The following is a 14285-nucleotide window of genomic DNA, read 5'->3' as shown; positions in this document are numbered from 1 at the left end:
TTGTACAATATGACGAGCATGTGAATTAATTTGTACAATATGAGGTGTGATTATTGTACGTGATTTTAATATGTGTTTGTTAAACGTTTTGTCTTCGGACGTGTTTATGAATTATGACACGTATACGATATAGTGGATTATATATATATATATATATATTGTATAAATGGTAAATAAGTACATATATATATATAGTTTGCTATATAATGTACTGTTATGATTTTATCGTGATGATGTCATTTCGACGACAAGATTTTATCGAGCATGTGATTTTGATTTGTACAATATGATGTGAGATTATTGTACGTGAATTTTAACATGGAGATTGTTAAAATGTTGATTTATCTTCGGACTTGATTTTTGTACAATATGATGTGAGATTATTGTACGTGTTGGGCAAGTCGGAACCTAGCCTTTGGCCGGGTGAAAGTTACGATACAGTTAGAGCTCTAGCCTGTCTTCCGGAGTATTGCATGTGAGGTAACGGGTAGTTATCGGTTCATGAGTACTCAGATTGTTTTGGATGTTGGGTAGCGGGTGGTTACCCAATATCAGAGGTGTACTACGTGAGGGGTAACAGATGTGTACCAGCGTTCATTAGTACCCGTATTATAAATGTTTTTAGGTAACCATAAGGGTTGCCCGATTTCTCATGAGCACTTACATTTCATATATTTTTGGGACAACCAGATGGGCCGTCCATTGACTCATGAGGGCATTTATATTTGTTGATTTGTGATTTTTCGTATATATTGATATGCAAATTATATTTTCATTTTACTCATAAGAGCTATAAGCTTACCGGGTTTGTGTTTACAATCCCGGTGCACCAATTCGATGGTGTAGGGGATAATTCCGCAGGTGTTGATTAGTGGAGATTGAGTGACGACTCCGGAGACTCGAAGTCGTTCGTATCCTACTTGTGGTGAGGTTTCTAGCGTGGATTTGTGTGTGAGAATTGGTGTGGATTTATTTGTGAGTTTTGTGAGAGATTGTGAGGATTGTTACATTTCCATCTTGTGTAATGTTGAATTATAAATTTGGGTTGTAATAATTGGTTTTCTGAGTTGTATTGAGAACTCAGTGTTGATCCGATGTGCATTTGAAATGATTTCGTTTCGTTGAGATTGTTTTGGTGTTTAACGACTTTAAAATTTTGAGTTTTTATGCTCGAAATTTTAGGGTCGTTACAAAAACTAACTGCTACTATCAACTATAAAAACTAACTGCTACTGTCGAGTTAAAAACCAGCTGCTACTGTCATCTTGGAAGACACATGCTACTGTTTACTTGGAATGTACATGCTATTGTCGACTATGAATCTAACTGCTACTGTCGACTTGGAATGTACCTCCTACTGTTGACTATAAATGTAGCTGCTACTGTCGATTAAGAAACTAACTGCTACTGTGATTTTTGGTGAGCAAAATTCGAAATTTCAAAATTTCTCAAAACATATGTAATATAGTACTTAAATGAAAGCCCAAGACATAAGGAACAACTTTATATATTGGCTCACCTCCAAATTGCCGGTGGTTTGGCCAGAAAACTTAAATTTACCGGGAAAAAAAAAACTAAAAAAATGAGGAGAGATAAATTTGTTAAATCTAGAAGTGACATTTGGTAATTTTCACAAAATAAAGGTATTTTAGATATTTTTGCATTAATTAATTAATTTTGTTTTACTTATTTTTTGGGCTTGAGCTTATGTCCTAATTTGTATAAGAAAAAATGAAAAAAAAATTATTAGTTAATCCAAATGTGATATTACCGTTAAGTAATTTTCTATTAAAAATATGAAAAGACGCTCGGCTAGCTAGGGTTTATTCCATGGGTGGTTATTAGTCTATCTTTGCCGTCGCGTACTCCAAATGGTGGGTGAAGTTTCAACCAAGCTTACAATTTCTCTTCCTATCTCCAAGAAAGGAAATGTAATAACCTTCGATGGGAGGCGGCACGTTCTAAATAATCTTCTATATGTTGAAAAAAGGTGATCGCTTTGTTCTTAATCAGTGGCGGATCCAGGATTTGGACATGGGGTGGGCTTTAAGTTTGGCCGAAGGCAAAAAAATTTTTTACTGCTACAACCATGTAAATTGTAAATGCTAATGAGTTTTTTAATTAAAAATAGGCGTGAATGCAAATAAAAGAATATTATGAAAACCAAAGACATTAGAAAACACACTAATTTTTTCTTTTCAAATTGATTAGATTGAACCTCAATAACTTGTACTTACAATTTCAAAATCAATAGATAGAGGGATTATTTATTAAAAGAGTTTTTACTTACGAAATTTTGATTATTTAAGAAGAATAAAATTATTTTACAATATATATATATATATATCAATCAGAAACTAGAAGACATAATAAAACTAAAACGGTGTTGGGAATATCACTTTCTCTTCACGTTCAATAACGAATACGATGTGAACTGCGTCAAGAATGGAGAGTTGTGGGAAATAACAAAGGCTAGAGGTGTAGAATTAGTATTATTAGGAAAAATTTGACTGAGAATAAATATAAATATCATAAAAATAATTATATATACCTAGTTTTTTTTTAAACCTCAAAAATTTTGGGTGGGCTTGAGCCCCCCAAGCTATGCCTTGGATCCGCCCCTGTTCTTAATTGAGTTTTTGGTGCAGAGAGAAAAGGATCAGATCGCCAACGTACATACTACAGAGGTCTTTGGTTAACATATATTGGCTTCTAGCTTAAGAACATCTTGACCAAGGTTGTGGTGAGATAAGCCTTTCCCTTTAGAATTAGAGACTGCAGCGACGAGGGGCTTCTAAAAATCCTATAACTGCTAGGGTTCCAACTACACTACTGGATGTCGGGATCGATGCTGAGGTCTGAGATGATAGGGGCGACGACTGGGGCGTTGATTCTTTCCGGTGAAGGCTAGGGGATTACTACATGCATCCCGGAACCGTCGGCCCAACTCATCAGTTCTATAGCGATTGCTGACCCTCCCCGGTACCATTACACAGGTACTCTGCAGACTGTTAGAATTCACTGTGTTCCTTCAAGCGAGGTTGTTGTATATGGTGACGCGCAGCTAGCAGTGTTATGAAAAAATCGCAGAATATCGGTGCTCCAATAATCTTTGAGGGGTGGTGCTAACACTGAATTTGTGACCATATTGCTTCTTAGGAACTCTCCTTCACTACCGGAGGGAGGGGTCCTGGGATTACAGTTTGGCCTGGTCCAATTCTTCATCTGGTACACATGTAGCAGAGGTACGTAAACCCTAAACTTGCCAAAAGAACTTGAATTTTTGAACTAGAGAGAGCGAGGTGTTTGATTAGTTCTCACTGCGTCCACATACCAATAACCAATTCACGGAAGTCCCATATTTTTCTAGGGTTTGTGCTAAGCCCAACATGGTGGATGCACTTTCTTGGGGTTGTAAGGAGTAAGGAGAAATATTTGACGTGAGATCTCCAACAACAAGAGACTTGTAGACAGTAGACCAAATTAAATCTATATATACAACGTTTTGCTCATAATTATATAGATTTAATTTGGTTGCATATTCGATTTATTATCTTGGTGCTAATTATTTACTTGCACTTAGGGCTCTCGACGGGCGATTGAGTTCGTGTTAGGATCTGATTGAATTGAGATATTCAACGTGTCAACCTGGTTATATAGAACTGCAAATAGCTAGCGGCAGCCTCGAAACCAAAAGAGAAAGAAAGAAAATGAGTCGCTGGGAGTGAATTTGTTTTGGTTCCTATTATTAGACAAGATGGCTGAACTACATGAACCTTCAATTGGCCTTCCCTCCTTTGCAAACCTTTAATTGCGATCATTTAAACTTTGTATCCTCTCCACAAACCCACCGGCCGTTTCTTTGTTCTTCTTTCCCATGTCCCAAATCTTCATTCTTCAGTATTTCTTCTTCATTCTTCAATCTTCACTCTTTCTTCGCATCTCAGTTCGGCTAAATCTTTCCTGGTGTCAATGAACATCTTAGAAAATGAAGTTAAGGAGGACCCATCAAAAGGGGGTCTTCAGAACATCGATATTGATCCCATGATTGATGTGCCCTTAGCTACTTCCAATGACAAGGGGCCCAATAACATTGTAAGGAGGAGAACTGCTGGCTTTCATGCAAATGTTCAAGGTGGCACTGGAAAGGTTGAACCTAAAGGAGGAGGAGGGCTTAAGGGCCTACATTTTCTTAATATCAAAGGGAAGGAATCAGATGCATGGAAACCTATGGAGAAGCGCTTTAATCAATACGCAGTTGAGAATAGACTATCTAGGGATGATTTTGGTACCTGCATTGGTAAGTTGAACAAATTTTGATCGAAGTTCTTGAAATGGAACATTAAACACAATGATGTGAGGATTTTGACGATTTAGTTTCGTAGGAATGGGTGGACGAGAGTCGAAGGACTTCGCATGCCAACTGTTTGATGCATTGTGTAGGAGAAGGAATCTATGTGCAACCGAAGGGATTACTTTTGAAGAACTGAGGCTGTTTTGGGAAGACTTGACTAATGAAGACACCGAATCCCGGCTTCAGTTATTCTTTGACATGTAAGGCAAAACTCTTGTTTCTTGATTTTACACGCTTTAAATATATACAAACTGGAATGAGGGGGGCTGATGAATTTTTTTTAGGTGCGACAAGAATGGTGATGGGAAGCTCTCAGAGGATGAGGTATTGGAGGTAAGATATGAGACTCAATTACATGTTTTGTACGTTTTAATTTCCCGTTTTTGTATATGTTTATGGAACAAGATTTCAATGATTGATTATTGTAAAGGTTATAGTTTTGAGTGCCTCAACGAACAAGTTGGCAAATCTTAAAAAGCAAGCAGCGTCATATGCAGCTTTGATCATGGAAGAGCTTGACCCTGACCACCTCGGATATATAGAGGTGGGTACTATCGATCACTACTATGTTCTCAGATTGAAAGTAGCTAATTTCAATTCATCATCATCTTGTTAATTATAATTTTAACTATCCGTATCCCATTTAGTTGTAGTTGCTATACATTTGTATCACAGTTATAAACTTCCAATTAATTAATCAGGATCCCCAACCAGGTGGGAATGCACTATTAGTTCGTTTTTCGGCAGGTAAAGCTTGCTAGGATATTGTCTAATATTATACTCTGTTTCTCCAGATGTGGCAGTTAGAAACTTTACTTAAGGAAATGGCAATGGCTGAAACTGAAGCAAAACCAAAAATTAGCAAGAGAACCCAAACTCTCGCAAAAGCCATGATTCCCAGAAGATACAGGAATCCTGCGAGCAAATTCATATCTACCACCTTAGAGCTTGCCTGTGACAACTGGAAGAAAATATGGGTTGTGTCGTTATGGTTAGTAGTAAACGCGGGCCTCTTTTTCTGGAAATACAGCGAGTACCATAAAAATCCGTTATACAAAATCATGGGTGAATGCCTATGCTTGGCAAAGGGTGCTGCTGAGACCCTGAAGTTCAACATGGCTCTTATTCTCATTCCAGTTTGTAGGAGAGCCCTTACAGCCCTTAGATCAACATGGTTGAGTCACTTGTTCCCTTTTGATGACAATATCAACTTCCATAAGTTGATTGCATTGGGAGTAACTATAGGGACTGCTATACATGGAATCGCGCATCTATCTTGCGATTTTCCAAGACTGACATCATGTCAACATGATAAGTTCATGAAAATTGCCGGGCATTATTTCCAAAATAGGCAGCCAAGTTATATGCACTTGATTCGGAGTATTCCAGGCATAACTGGGATAGTCATGGTTGTTATAATGTCATTTTCCTTCACTCTTGCATTGAACTCATTCAGGAAAAGTGTCAACTTACCTGGGCCTCTAAAGAAATGGATAGGGTTTAATTCCTTCTGGTATTCACATCAGTTGCTGGGATTGGCATATATGCTCTTCATCTTACACGGTGTTTGCCTCATTTTTCAGCATATATGGTACAAAAAAACGGTACGTAAACTAGCTACTTCACTGGGCTTTGACTTCCTTTGAGCAAATTCAATTAATTAATAAATTGAGATTATGTATGTGACCTGAGTCACATGAGGTTATATAATGTAAAATGCTTTCCACATTTTCATATGCACATGAGACAGTGAGCAGTGCATTTAGGGAAATCTTAGGCTTTCAAATTCGCAAGGATATATATATATATATATATATATATTTACTCTGGCTTCAAAATTTTATTGGTAATTTTTTATTCGATCAGAAATTCTGGTGTTTGTTCGCTTTGAAAAATCATAAGCGCCTCATTTTGTTTATTCACTTTATTGTATAATTTTGTTAGCACTGATTCAACAGAATCCGTAAGCACCTTCTAATTAGTCGTAGAATTCATCTAGTTCCAAATTTCATCATCTGTTTCAAAGTTAACAATTAATAGCCCGTCAAGCATAAGCAATGGTGTAAGTCTGAAAGAGTGTGAAGTTATGAAGTATGATTTTTCTTTTGGCAGACTTGGATGTATGTATCAGTTCCATTCTTAATGTATGCAACTGAACGATTGATTACAATACTTCGAGAATTCTCACACCCTGTCTCTGTCATCAAGGTCAGTACCAGAAACGTTTATCAGTTCACTACAATATAAAGAAGTTTATCAACCTCATCAGGTTCCTGAATTATTTCAGGCAATAACTTATACAGGAAATGTTCTGGCACTATACATGACCAAACCCCCAGGATTCAAGTACGAAAGTGGAATGTACCTCTTTGTCAAGTGTCCTGATTTATCAAATTTCGAATGGTAATGTATCACACGTACAGTTCTTGACATAATCAGAAGCTAAATCATCTTCATACTCAAAGAATTCATTTAATACGTACAGGCATCCGTTCAGCATCACTTCTGCCCCAGGCGATGATTACTTGAGTGTCCACATCCGAGCTATAGGAGACTGGACTACAGAGCTTAGAGACACCTTCTCTAAGGTAGTATAATTGTGTATCACTTAATCTATTTTGTTCTAGTGTAACAATTTAATTAGGCTAGATCATTTCATTTGCATTTTTCTGTTCAATTATTTTTATTAGATTTATGTATTAACATATGCAGCCATGCAGGTCAGCAGTGGGCTTCAAACTACACAGACTACTAGAAAGGGATCTCTTGTTAGAACAGAAACTAGAGCGAGACCGTCGACAATAACCTACGATAATTTAGAAAAATTCGACCAAGAACAACCAGTGTGAGCAGAATTTTACCTGAATCAATGTGAGTTCGCTATGATATCATATATTGGATTGTAAATTCTACTTTTTGTAACAGATATCCGAAGATTGTAGTAAAGGGACCCTTTGGAGCCCCTGCTCAGAATTACACCAAGTATGACATCTTATTGCTCATAGGTCTTGGAATTGGAGCAACTCCTTTCATCAGCATTGCAAAAGATATCATCAACCGTATAAGCGTCGGATACGCTATGCCTGTAAGTTCAGAAGCAAAAGACTTCAATATATCGAAAATGCGATGTGATTAGTAACTAACACTTCGGGTTAGTTAACCATGCAGGAATCAGGAGCAGCAGGTCACAAACGGCAGGGAAGCTGCTTAGGAATTGAAAAGACTCCAGAAAGAGCATACTTCTATTGGCTAACAAGGGAACAAGGTTCCTTCGAATGGTTCAAAGGCGTCATGGATGATATTGCAGAGTGTGATCACCATGTGAGTTTCAAAGTGCCTTCTTTTAACAGCAGGAACCATCACTACTAAAAATTTACTAATGAGAGTCGATGATTTTTGCAGCAAGTAATAGAAATGCACACCTACTTGACAAGCGTCTACGAAGAAGGAGATGCTCGGTCTGCCCTTATTACCATGGTACAAAAACTACAACATGCTAAGAATGGAGTCGATGTTGTCTCAGAAAGTGGGGTATATATTCACTAACCAAATTTACCATATACACAAGGCATTCTAGATGGACTATTAACACTAATTCTAGATATATCTAACTTCTACCGTGATGTAACAGATAAGAACTCATTTTTCAAGACCTAATTGGAAAAAGGTGTTTTCAGACATGGCTACGGCTCATCCACAGTCTCGAATAGGTAAGGCACTAATTAGTGAACCCTTCCAGCTACAAAGTTTTCTGCACTTCAAGCATCATATGATTGTTTCTTTTCTTTTTGTTGCAGGCGTATTCTACTGTGGAACTCCAACACTAGTTAAAACACTAAAGGATCTCTGCCTAGAATTTAGCTTAAATTCATCAACCCGTTTCCAGTTCCACAAGGAGAATTTCTAGAATAGCTAGTTAATTAGCACACACTACAAGACATGCATAAGTATATACTCAATCTCCTCCCCGCCTTCACCTTAAACATTGTCCAGTGAAGCAATGAGAGTACATACAATTCCCGGAAAGTGTCATAATTTTGGAGACGTATATTAGTTTGATGTACATTCATTATTGTTGCGTTCTTTAATTAAAAGTTCAAAATCTGGTATCACGGTATCCAACCTCCACACTTAGATAGCAAGAATTTCCTTTCAAAAAATCACAACAAAAAAAAGATTTGTCCTTTGACGTTTACCTGTTCTTAGTAATGTCCCATTCGTACGTCTATCTCCATGGTAGTTATCACGATAGGTCGATCAAACGAGGACTGATATAATGAAAGAAAAAAATTAAGCATTTGATGATGTCGTAGGGAAATGGGGTGATTCCGGGAGAGCCAGGGAAGTGTCTGTTTTCACCGTCTTCGTTTTGTCCTCGAGGCGCAATTGGTCGTTTTGGTCCAGTTGCATGCCAAAAAAAAAACAAAACAAAAAAAAATCGACGAGAAAATTTAATAAATCTAACGTAAAACGCCGTCTGTGGGAATCGAACCCACGACCACGTGGTTAAAAGCCACGCGCTCTACCAGCTGAGCTAAGACGGCCGGGTTTGCTAAATTGCGCATTCTAATATATATAAACCTTATGCTATTACGCAGGACACCTGCCGACAATCGTTGAAGAGAGTAAGTTCACCCTTTCATTATTTCAGCTCGTTGTTGAAAAGAGAAAAATGGTTGACAAAAGTATAATTTGACTTCAACATACTCTACACAATGTGCTGAATTAATAGTGCATGCATGCATTGGCTTGTTCGAAAGTTTCCAAGACCCTCCCAGTAAATACCAAAAAGCTGACTTCTACATGATGACTACATATTGTCATATTTTTACATGTCCCTCAAGTACTTACTGCATGGCCTTCGCAATATGGACGTCAGCTTTAGCCTACATTATATAACAGACAAACTATATATACAAGCTAGCATTTAGAATTACCACCACATCTTAATCAATTGAAGGTAATTACAACCCAACATTAAGTTCCGAGCAATAAGCCAATAGCATACATCGTAGATCGATGCACTAGTCTACAAGTCCAAATTTGAATTATTTTCATTTCTTATCTTTCTGAAACTTTATTAATCAGTAACGATTTTTAATTCAGTTTTCATTGGTTGGTTCTTAACCTTTCGAACCGCTAATAGAATGCTCTTGTAAATGAATATAGATTGCGAATTACGATGTACTATATGAATATTTGATTGGTTAATTTATGTTATTTGTATATATGCATTAGAAGAGTAAGTCTCATTACTTTCACCAACTAGATATATCTATTTTTATTCAATTTTACGAATTATTTTGCACCTTCGAGAATCTTCACTATTTTTTTATAGTTAAATTCAAGCATCCCCAATGATTCAATTCTGTATCCGCCACTGGTTATACAGGTGCCTGATAGTAACTACGTACGCTAGGCCAAAGGACCCATTTTACTCACTAGACAATTCAGATCTTTCACATCCTACACCTCAAGAGAAAACACAACACAGATACCAAGAAACTAATACAAGTCACAAACACAGATATTGATATAGCATCTCCAGCTGCAGCTCGATACTGAATATGAGGGATCAGAGACGCATGCATGATCGAGGCAGTTGTCTAGGCACCTAGGGTTTTACTTAAATATAGTTTCTACTTCTTCAGGATCTTCAGCTCTGAGATAATTTGGGGACTCGACGGGGAAGAGCTGGAGGGTCTTGAGGGGTCTAGGAGCAGCAGTAGCTGATCTGATACAACATGCAGGTGACGAGGGTGGCCCTACATCCATCGTCGTTGTCGTCGTCATCATCCAATCATGGCCATACATATTCATCACCGACTTCTCCATCTCCGATCTCTCCGATGCTGCTGCTGATGGGATTTCATGGACCTTGCGCGTGTAGTTCATCAATGCATCCTCAACTCCCACCTATATATGCCAAGCAGAATTCAGACCAAACTGGAAACCCTAATTTCATCATAAACTTGGGGTTTAAGGAGAGTAATATAATAATATGTATGTACCAGAAACATGCATTTAAGGGCACACAGAAACAGAAAAGATATAAAACAACAGTACTTACCCTTTCAATAGTGTATATATCTTTCTCCATTCAACTTCTATTTTGTCTATCCTATCAAAAAAAGAAAAAACTTCTATTTTGTCTCATATATAAAATTAATTAGATACTCTAGCTAGATATTAAGCTGAAACACTAAATCCCCAGTAATTATATTTGAAGAATGTCCTCTTTTTCACTGATGCGTAGGATAACTCATCAATCTGCCAAAAAGCTATAAAAATGAAGCATATGAAATGATAGGTTCTTACATATATATATAGACACAAACACACAAAGCGTACACTTGTTCTCTCACAATATTCGTATATGATGACTAGCTTGAATCGATCTATCAACTCCTTATGGAATGTGACAAGATCTTTTCGCACAAACATCAACTCAGAGCTAGCTAGACACATTAGATACCTATATCTAGAATTGTACCTGTGGGAGAAATCCGGGTAATAAGTTCTGATGTTGGCAACAAAGTGGCTGATGAAGAATAGAAGAAGCAGGGGTGGACTGATCAAGGTAGCTTAGAAAGCTCTGTTGGTTGAGCATTAGATTCTGTTGATGATGATGTTGACTATTGTAATAATTATGATAGAGTTGTTGCTGTTGAAGGTGAAGTTGCTTGCAAAGCTTCCTTCTAAGCTTTTGTCTGTCCCTTGCCTTGTGGTTTTGAAACCAGTAGAACACATTCTTGCCCTCTATCCTTCCATAGAAAGAGAGCTGGGTAGTGATGTGTTGAATTTGGGAAGCATTGGGAGTTCTGACTCCTGCCCTATACATCTCTTCAAGGATCATCAATTGCTCTGGGGTTGGGCACCATCTTGAGGATGAAGAAGAAGAGGAAGAAGCTGAAAAATTAGCTACAGGAGACATTGACTAATATCTTGAACAAGTTATTTGGAATGATTTGAATCAAATGGCGTGGAATTGTAGTGGAGGAGGTTCGAGTGCAGCGGAAGGTATATGTAGATAGACACAGAGAGAAAGAAACAGTGGATATAAGAGAGCGAGGAGAGACAAAAAGAGGGGTGCAAAACAGAAAATAATGTGGGGTTAAAAGAAAAATAAATAGTAGCAGTGGTGCTGCTTCAGACTTGTCAATGCTGATGCTTCAGTCACTGAGAGGGCCGGTCATTCAAGTTGTGTAGGTTTCAGTAATCAGTACTACTGAGAGAGAGGGGTATGGGACGTCTATGGGTCTAAGGTAAATGATTATGTCATCATCACCAAATAATTTTACTTAACTAATGCACAGAACCAAAAAGGACACTAGGCCATGAAAGTAATACTATTCTTCTATAGAACACACCATACCTAAATATATTGTACGTTCAGAATCACAACACACACCAGTACGGTTATAATTTTTAAATCACAGAAGAGAACCTGGACTATCACTAATCACTAGATCTTTTTAATTATAAGACGATTGAAATTTAAGTCAGAGAGAGAGTTCTCCTTTCCTGAAAATGTTTAATTATGTATAAATCATCTAACTAATATATGACTAACACTAACAAAAGCTAACATTTGCTGCAGAATTAACTTCTTGTGACACACATGATTATACAAATTAGAGGGTATATAAAGTGAATTTTCCTCAACATGTCACTGAGAGCCACCCTCAACGGATCAAAAGTTTGAATCCGGTAGTCCTTACATGTAAACAACCAAATCGCAATAAGTGAACATGCATATGAGGCATATCATACACTCATATAAGATGGTCTCATAAGCCTCCACTTCAGTTTCAAGTCTTTTATCCACCGCTTCAGATCCATGATTAGAAAGTCATTGAGAAGTCTAGCTAGCAAATCGTGGAAATATTATACTGATAGGTATTCATCCGAAATTTGAGACATGAAGTTCTCATAATTTGACTACATAATTAGCATGCATTTCTTGATCGAGGCTTAGATTAAGAATTTGTTAAAGTGCCTAGTGATATATACTAGTTTGTAAGAGAGTGGGACTTAGGTCCCACCCAAATTCCCTGTGAAAAACAAGTTATGATATATAAGCTAACTATGCAAAAATAATTATGTTAGATTGTTCTAGCCCAAGCCCCACCAAATAAACCAAATTTTACTTGTAAGGTAAGATTTTGCTATTTGAGCTTAGTTTACATCTATTACATGGGATTGTCTATGGTATTGAGATGTATATCATATTTTTATTTAACATTAATTGAACAAAATTACCACATTGATAACAATGTAATTGAACTAAATTACGACATTAATAACAAAATTATCACATTCATTGTACATATTTACATATAATTGAACAAAATTACTATGTTAACAACAAATTATTTACAAGTTTGTAAAATGTTGTAAATGAAGTAATTACATATAATAAAACTATAATTAACTAAATAATGATTCATTTTATCACAATGACGATAAATTTATTGTCATATATGTAAATGTGGGTACCCAAGAAAATTCCCTATTACATTTGTATTGTAAGGCGTAATCATTCAGCTTTGTTACATTTAGAGAGTTATATAAATTTTGTTTTGTATAAGCATGCATTCGAGAGTAAAGCTCACTACATGTCCTCTGTCTAGATGTATCTTACTTGTTAATCTATAAATTATTATCACACCGTCAATTTTTTATTAATACTATGTATGTGGAAAACTCAAGTCCCACCCGAACTAAGTTCCTGGATCCGCCAATATATATGCACTTACCGTATCGTTAAAGTAGAACTTCATGGGATAGATCTTGATCTGTTAACATATACTGTATAAACATACGAATAGTTGTCCCCGTGAAATGTAAGTTTAACAGTTAAAGCTAGCTATCAAGATCTGCCCCAAGACAGCTTCAAATGCCAATCTTGTCATACGCAATCTTGTTTCTTCTTTTTTCTTGTTTTTCTTACAAGTCATCTACAATCTTTACTCATCAAGATTTCAAGAGCATACACTCAAGATGAATCATTCAAGAATATTCGATCTTACCTTCTAGTTTTGACGGAATCAAATCGGTTAGGAAAAAGAAATTGAAAAACAAAACAAACCCCTCTCCCCTACAAAAGGGCTTGTATTATGATGTGAATCCATTCCAGACAGATTGAGCTCCCAACCATTAACCGACAGTCTCAATGAAGTCTCCTGTAGAAAATGGAAACGTAAACTTTCAAATAATTTCAGAAGCAGACATATAACATTCATAAATGCATGCAGGATTCAGTAACATGTCTTCTCTTGACTTTCTTGGTCTAATTTCTGACAACATTCTCCCAATCTCAACCATTCATTTGTCAAATATCCATATCAGAAAATTGTCGACAACTCCATGCAGTGCCAGATATAGGGCTTCTTAGTTATTATCCATAGAGACAAATTCACCAAAGAAATTATTTTTCAATCATGAAGTTAAATAGTGTTTGTAGGCAACAGGATTCTCTGTTACAATTTTTTGGTAATTTAAAAGTACGAATAACTTTTGCAACTATACGGTGCCTATGCATTTAATGCAATGACGTTAACTATGGTATTTGAATCATCTTACATACGTTTTAAATGCTCTCTCTGAGTGTTAAATTATATCGTAGATGCATGCGTGTGACTGAGAATTAAATTCTTTATTGAAATATTGTGAGTATACATGTTTAACTTTCTCCACTATTTTACTGTTAGTTATATCTTTGTTTTGATCGACTTTCCGGTGTAAAATTTATTTTTTAAGTTTCAAAGTCAGTAATATGTACGTGGTCGGAATCTAAATTCAATGATCTTCATCGATTCTTCAGCAATGGGATGCCCTACTGAGCTAGCCATTTTCATCTTTGTTTCTTCTTTGCTCGATGTCATTCTAGTCTGTACTAATCAATCTCTCACTCATCCTTTTGATCTGT

The 14285-nt window shown here is 36.6% G+C and overlaps 2 protein-coding genes and 1 non-coding gene across 3 annotated transcripts; 1 reads left to right on the top strand and 2 right to left on the bottom strand.

The window, feature by feature from the left end:
• Nucleotides 1-3972: 3972 nt before the first annotated feature.
• LOC126789275 (putative respiratory burst oxidase homolog protein H) lies at nt 3973-8261 on the top strand. Its single transcript, XM_050515402.1, has 14 exons — nt 3973-4300; nt 4386-4554; nt 4639-4687; nt 4785-4898; nt 5149-5958; nt 6467-6562; nt 6642-6757; nt 6840-6942; nt 7075-7199; nt 7280-7439; nt 7523-7675; nt 7757-7885; nt 7986-8064; nt 8152-8261. The coding sequence occupies exons 1-14, from the start codon at nt 3973-3975 to the stop codon at nt 8259-8261; spliced, it is 2541 nt and encodes an 846-aa protein (XP_050371359.1).
• Nucleotides 8262-8825: 564 nt separating this feature from the next.
• On the bottom strand, nt 8826-8898 carry TRNAK-UUU (transfer RNA lysine (anticodon UUU)). The gene has a single exon. It is a non-coding gene; the product is annotated as a tRNA-Lys (tRNA).
• Nucleotides 8899-9976: 1078 nt separating this feature from the next.
• LOC126787378 (WUSCHEL-related homeobox 3-like) lies at nt 9977-11288 on the bottom strand. Its single transcript, XM_050513273.1, has 2 exons — nt 10848-11288; nt 9977-10270 (listed from the first exon to the last, which is right to left on the bottom strand). The coding sequence occupies exons 1-2, from the start codon at nt 11286-11288 to the stop codon at nt 9977-9979; spliced, it is 735 nt and encodes a 244-aa protein (XP_050369230.1).
• Between the last annotated feature and the right edge of the window lie 2997 nt (nt 11289-14285).

The sequence above is a fragment of the Argentina anserina genome, chromosome 3 (genome assembly GCF_933775445.1).
Source record: "Argentina anserina chromosome 3, drPotAnse1.1, whole genome shotgun sequence".
In the NCBI taxonomy this organism is placed as follows: domain Eukaryota; kingdom Viridiplantae; phylum Streptophyta; class Magnoliopsida; order Rosales; family Rosaceae; genus Argentina; species Argentina anserina.
Note: the sequence above shows the minus strand (reverse complement) of the source record. Positions and strands in the feature narration are given on the sequence as shown.

What these genes read in the sequence shown, in the direction of transcription:
- LOC126789275 (XM_050515402.1), top strand. Translation starts at nt 3,973, where the DNA reads ATGAACATCTTAGAAAATGAAGTTAAGGAGGACCCATCAAAAGGGGGT. An exon ending in ACCACCTCGGATATATAGAG is followed by an intron (nt 4,899 to 5,148) that starts GTGGGTACTATC and finishes CTGTTTCTCCAG; the next exon opens with ATGTGGCAGTTAGAAACTTT. An exon ending in TCATCCACAGTCTCGAATAG is followed by an intron (nt 8,065 to 8,151) that starts GTAAGGCACTAA and finishes TTTTTGTTGCAG; the next exon opens with GCGTATTCTACTGTGGAACT.
- LOC126787378 (XM_050513273.1), bottom strand. Translation starts at nt 11,288, where the DNA reads ATGTCTCCTGTAGCTAATTTTTCAGCTTCTTCCTCTTCTTCTTCATCC. An exon ending in TACCCGGATTTCTCCCACAG is followed by an intron (nt 10,271 to 10,847) that starts GTACAATTCTAG and finishes TGGCATATATAG; the next exon opens with GTGGGAGTTGAGGATGCATT.